Source organism: Notolepis coatsorum, assembly GCF_963971535.1.
Source record: "Notolepis coatsorum genome assembly, chromosome: 3".
Taxonomy (NCBI): domain Eukaryota; kingdom Metazoa; phylum Chordata; class Actinopteri; order Aulopiformes; family Paralepididae; genus Notolepis; species Notolepis coatsorum.
In genome coordinates this window covers 1509456-1514455 of record NC_140167.1, presented here as the reverse complement: position 1 = coordinate 1514455, position 5000 = coordinate 1509456, and the positions used below count along the sequence as shown (strand labels likewise).

Here is a 5000-nt window from a genome sequence, read left to right as displayed (position 1 = left end):
TTACTCAAGTGTGTTTTTAGCCAGATACTCTGACTTTTACTTGAGTAAAATTTTGAGACGGTACCCATACTTTCACTTAAGTATAATTTCTGGGTACTTCCCCCCCCCCCTGCTGACAGGTAAGGTGGTCCACGGGGAGACGACCACGGCGCACGCGGTGCTGAACGGCCTGCAGTACTACCACCAGGACTGGGTCCACGCTGCAGCCTACGTCACGGTGCCCCCACTGCGCCTGGACCCCAACACACCCAACTACCTCATGAGCCTGCTGGGGAAGTAAGTGACACGCTGTGGAGCCTGGAGAGGAGAGGAGAGGAGAGGAGAGGGAGCTGAGAGGAGAGGAGAGGAGAGGAGAGGAGAGGAGAGGAGAGGAGAGGAGAGGAGAGGAGAGGAGAGGAGAGAGGAGAGGAGAGGAGAGGAGAGGAGAGGAGAGGGAGCATGGCAAGGAGAGGAGAGGAGAGGAGGAGGAGAGGGGAGAGGAGAGGAGAGGAGAGGAGAAGAGAGGAGAGGAGAGGAGATCATAGCAACATGGGGGAGGGGGGAGGGGAGGTACAGGTATGGGCAGGGTAATATAATAATAATAATAACTGGACTTTGAAGAAGTCTTTATTCATCATGCAGTGACACACAGGAACACACACACATGCCATTTCTTTTCTTTTGGGTCGCCGATGAGATTGAGTCTCTGCGCTTGGCCCATCCTGTCGTCCTTCCCCCCGAGGGCAGACGGGGGCAGATAGCAGATCATAGTAGAAATACTTAAACTTTTGTTTAGCATAGTGGCATTGCCGGTATGAGGTAAGATAAGATAAGATAAGATATGCCTTTATTGATCCTCTTGGGGAAAAGGTGCTTTACCCTACCTCTGCCTAGAACCAGCGCTCTAAAGAAAACTGAAATATATAGAGCCATAACATATTGGAATAGGATCCCATTACATATCATACGGACAGAAAACAAGGACAGTTTCCAAAAGAAACTTTAAGGAGCCATAATCCGGAAGGAAATCAATACATGTCATCATGCATGAGTGTATCTGCAGCCATGTTGTCCAAACATCTTCTGTTTACTTTGTGTTTTTTTAAAGGTATGGTGAAATGGATTCACTTATGACCTTTTGTTTTTATTTTCTATTGATTATGTATGTGATATATGACTGATTTACACTGAATGTTTCATATTTGCATGTGTATATCTGTGCGGACCCCAGGAAGAATAGTCAACACGTTGATGATGACTAATGGGGATCCTAATGAACATAAACATCTATAAAGGAGCACAGCTGCCATGCTCTTCATCGCTGTGCTGTGTGTGGAAGCTGCTTCATCGCTGTGCTGTGTGTGGAAGCTGCTTTATCGCTGTGCTGTGTGTGGAAGCTGCTTTATCGCTGTGCTGTGTGTGGAAGCTGCTTTATTTATTAGATCTGAATATAAAAATATGATGATGTTATAGATCAACAAAGTCATTCATTGTCTATGGATCAGCCTCAGATTTTACATTCAGGCTGATCCACGAATTCCAAGCTTCTCGCTCTCGATCTCTAGCTTCAGGAGAGAGAGTCGTAGATTCATGTTTGTTAACAGATATCGAGTGTTTCTTGGCACAATTCTTAAAATGGGTGGGATCTCCCTTTTAATTAACTGCATTAAATGGGTGCTCTCTCCTGATTGGATAAAGTGGGAACAGGATACCAGAAAATGTATGTTCTGTTTACTGCAGAGTGGAGGGACTGGGAGACCCATGTTACTGACCAGACACTCTATATCAGTGATGGCTGTTTACTGCAGAGTGGAGGGACTGGGAGACCCATGTTACTGACCAGACACTATATCAGTGATGACTGTTTACTGCAGAGTGGAGGGACTGGGAGACCCATGTTACTGACCAGACACTCTATATCAGTGATGGCTGTTTACTGCAGAGTGGAGGGACTGGGAGACCCATGTTACTGACCAGACACTCTATATCAGTGATGACTGTTTACTGCAGAGTGGAGGGACTGAGAGACCCATGTTACTGACCAGACACTCTATATCAGTGATGACTGTTTACTGCAGAGTGGAGGGACTGAGAGACCCATGTTACTGACCAGACACTCTATATCAGTGATGACTGTTTACTGCAGAGTGGAGGGACTGAGAGACCCATGTTACTGACCAGACACTCTATATCAGTGATGGCTGTTTACTGCAGAGTGGAGGGACTGGGAGACCCATGTTACTGACCAGACACTATATATCAGTGATGGCTGTTTACTGCAGAGTGGAGGGACTGGGAGACCCATGTTACTGACCAGACACTCTATATCAGTGATGGCTGTTTACTGCAGAGTGGAGGGACTGAGAGACCCCATGTTACTGACCAGACACTCTATATCAGTGATGGCTGTTTACTGCAGAGTGGAGGGACTGAGAGACCCATGTTACTGACCAGACACTCTATATCAGTGATGACTGTTTACTGCAGAGTGGAGGGACTGAGAGACCCATGTTACTGACCAGACACTCTGTATCAGTGATGTCTGTTTACTGCAGAGTGGAGGGACTGGGAGACCCATGTTACTGACCAGACACTCTATATCAGTGATGGCTGTTTACTGCAGAGTGGAGGGACTGGGAGACCCATGTTACTGACCAGACACTATATCAGTGATGGCTGTTTACTGCAGAGTGGAGGGACTGAGAGACCCATGTTACTGACCAGACACTCTATATCAGTGATGGCTGTTTACTGCAGAGTGGAGGGACTGAGAGACCCATGTTACTGACCAGACACTATATATCAGTGATGGCTGTTTACTGCAGAGTGGAGGGACTGAGAGACCCATGTTACTGACCAGACACTATATCAGTGATGACTGTTTACTGCAGAGTGGAGGGACTGAGAGACCCATGTTACTGACCAGACACTCTATATCAGTGATGGCTGTTTACTGCAGAGTGGAGGGACTGAGAGACCCATGTTACTGACCAGACAGGGGTGGACGGTATAAACGGTATACGGTATAAACGGTATTAATTTGCTCTACGGTATGGATTTTGACTATACCGTGTAACCGGTACAGCAGCTCTAAAATAGCAATGACGTCATGTAACCACAGCGCGACTATTTCAATCGCATTTGCCCCTAAAAATAGATAGAATTAGTCATAGATAATAGATATGTGCAAACTGGAAAAAGTTATTTAGGAGGCTTCGCGCAGTGGGCGTGTCAACACGCAATTGTCATTTCATAATAAACACATATCACTGCGGCGCACAGCAAGTTTCAATTTCAGTTCCTGGCATTTTTAACCAGTGGAGAAAGGTAAGATATTTCCCTATCGTTTTTCTTATATGAATTATTCTACGTTAATAAAACATACCTGGTGATCAACTACAGTTTGCTGTAAACATTATGATATGTGTGTAGTGTTATGATAACGACGGCAGCAGCGGGAGCCGGGAGGACGGCTGCAGCAGTGGATTTGCGAATAGCATGCAGCTGCAGAGCCGCAGAGCCAGGGGCTCTTTCAGGTCTGGTCACAGGCCCGTCAAACAGCGCCCCCCCATCACCATTTTGTGTGTCAATTTGTTGACACATGTGTCAATTTGTTGACACATGTGTCAATTTGTTGACACAATTGTCAATTCTTAAAGCTGAGGATGAGTGGCACCTTTGTCTCAATTCTTATTCAATTCAATTCGCTCTGCGGCTCTGCAGCTACATATGCTTCTAGCAAAATCCAGCCCCGCTGTTTGCAATGGGAGCAGGAGTCTCGACTCGGGAATTATTTTATTTGGAATATAATGACTTTATACGCAAAAGTAGCCTAGTTTTAAGTTAAAATATTATAAATCTACATGCCTTGAGGATGTCATTCTTTATATAGCCTGCCTATCAGGCAAAAAAAATTATTCTAACAGAAACACTGATACCGTGATATATACCGTTACCGTCTATGCTTCAAATTATACCGTGATATACATTTTAGACCATACCGTCCACCCCTGATATCAGTGATGACTGTTTACTGCAGAGTGGAGGGACTGGGAGACCCATGTTACTGACCAGACACTCTGTATCAGTGATGGCTGTTTACTGCAGAGTGGAGGGACTGGGAGACCCATGTTACTGACCAGACACTATATCAGTGATGACTGTTTACTGCAGAGCAGGAGGGACTGGGAGACCCATGTTACTGACCAGACACTCTATATCAGTGATGGGTGTTTACTGCAGAGTGGAGGGACTGAGAGACCCATGTTACTGACCAGACACTCTATATCAGTGATGACTGTTTACTGCAGAGCAGAGGGACTGGGAGACCCATGTTACTGACCAGACACTCTATATCAGTGATGACTGTTTACTGCAGAGTGGAGGGACTGGGAGACCCATGTTACTGACCAGACACTCTATATCAGTGATGACTGTTTACTGCAGAGTGGAGGGACTGGGAGACCCATGTTACTGACCAGACACTCTATATCAGTGATGGGTGTTTACTGCAGAGTGGAGGGACTGAGAGACCCATGTTACTGACCAGACACTCTGTATCAGTGATGACTGTTTACTGCAGAGTGGAGGGACTGGGAGACCCATGTTACTGACCAGACACTCTATATCAGTGATGACTGTTTACTGCAGAGTGGAGGGACTGGGAGACCCATGTTACTGACCAGACACTCTATATCAGTGATGGGTGTTTACTGCAGAGTGGAGGGACTGGGAGACCCATGTTACTGACCAGACACTATATCAGTGATGACTGTTTACTGCAGAGTGGAGGGACTGGGAGACCCATGTTACTGACCAGACACTATATCAGTGATGACTGTTTACTGCAGAGTGGAGGGACTGGGAGACCCATGTTACTGACCAGACACTCTATATCAGTGATGACTGTTTACTGCAGAGTGGAGGGACTGGGAGACCCATGTTACTGACCAGACACTCTATATCAGTGATGACTGTTTACTGCAGAGTGGAGGGACTGAGAGACCCATGTTACTGACCAG

General features: G+C 46.2%; 1 protein-coding gene across 1 annotated transcript in view; it reads left to right on the top strand.

The window, feature by feature from the left end:
• The window catches only part of dpysl5a (dihydropyrimidinase like 5a), a gene marked incomplete at both ends in the record, with an annotated part of 38659 nt that overhangs the window by 18625 nt on the left and 15034 nt on the right, over positions 1-5000 (top strand). Inside the window, one exon of the mRNA XM_084310005.1 lies at positions 120-276. Coding sequence (XP_084166131.1) covers positions 120-276 — 157 coding nt within the window. The remainder of the gene's footprint in view (positions 1-119; positions 277-5000) is intronic.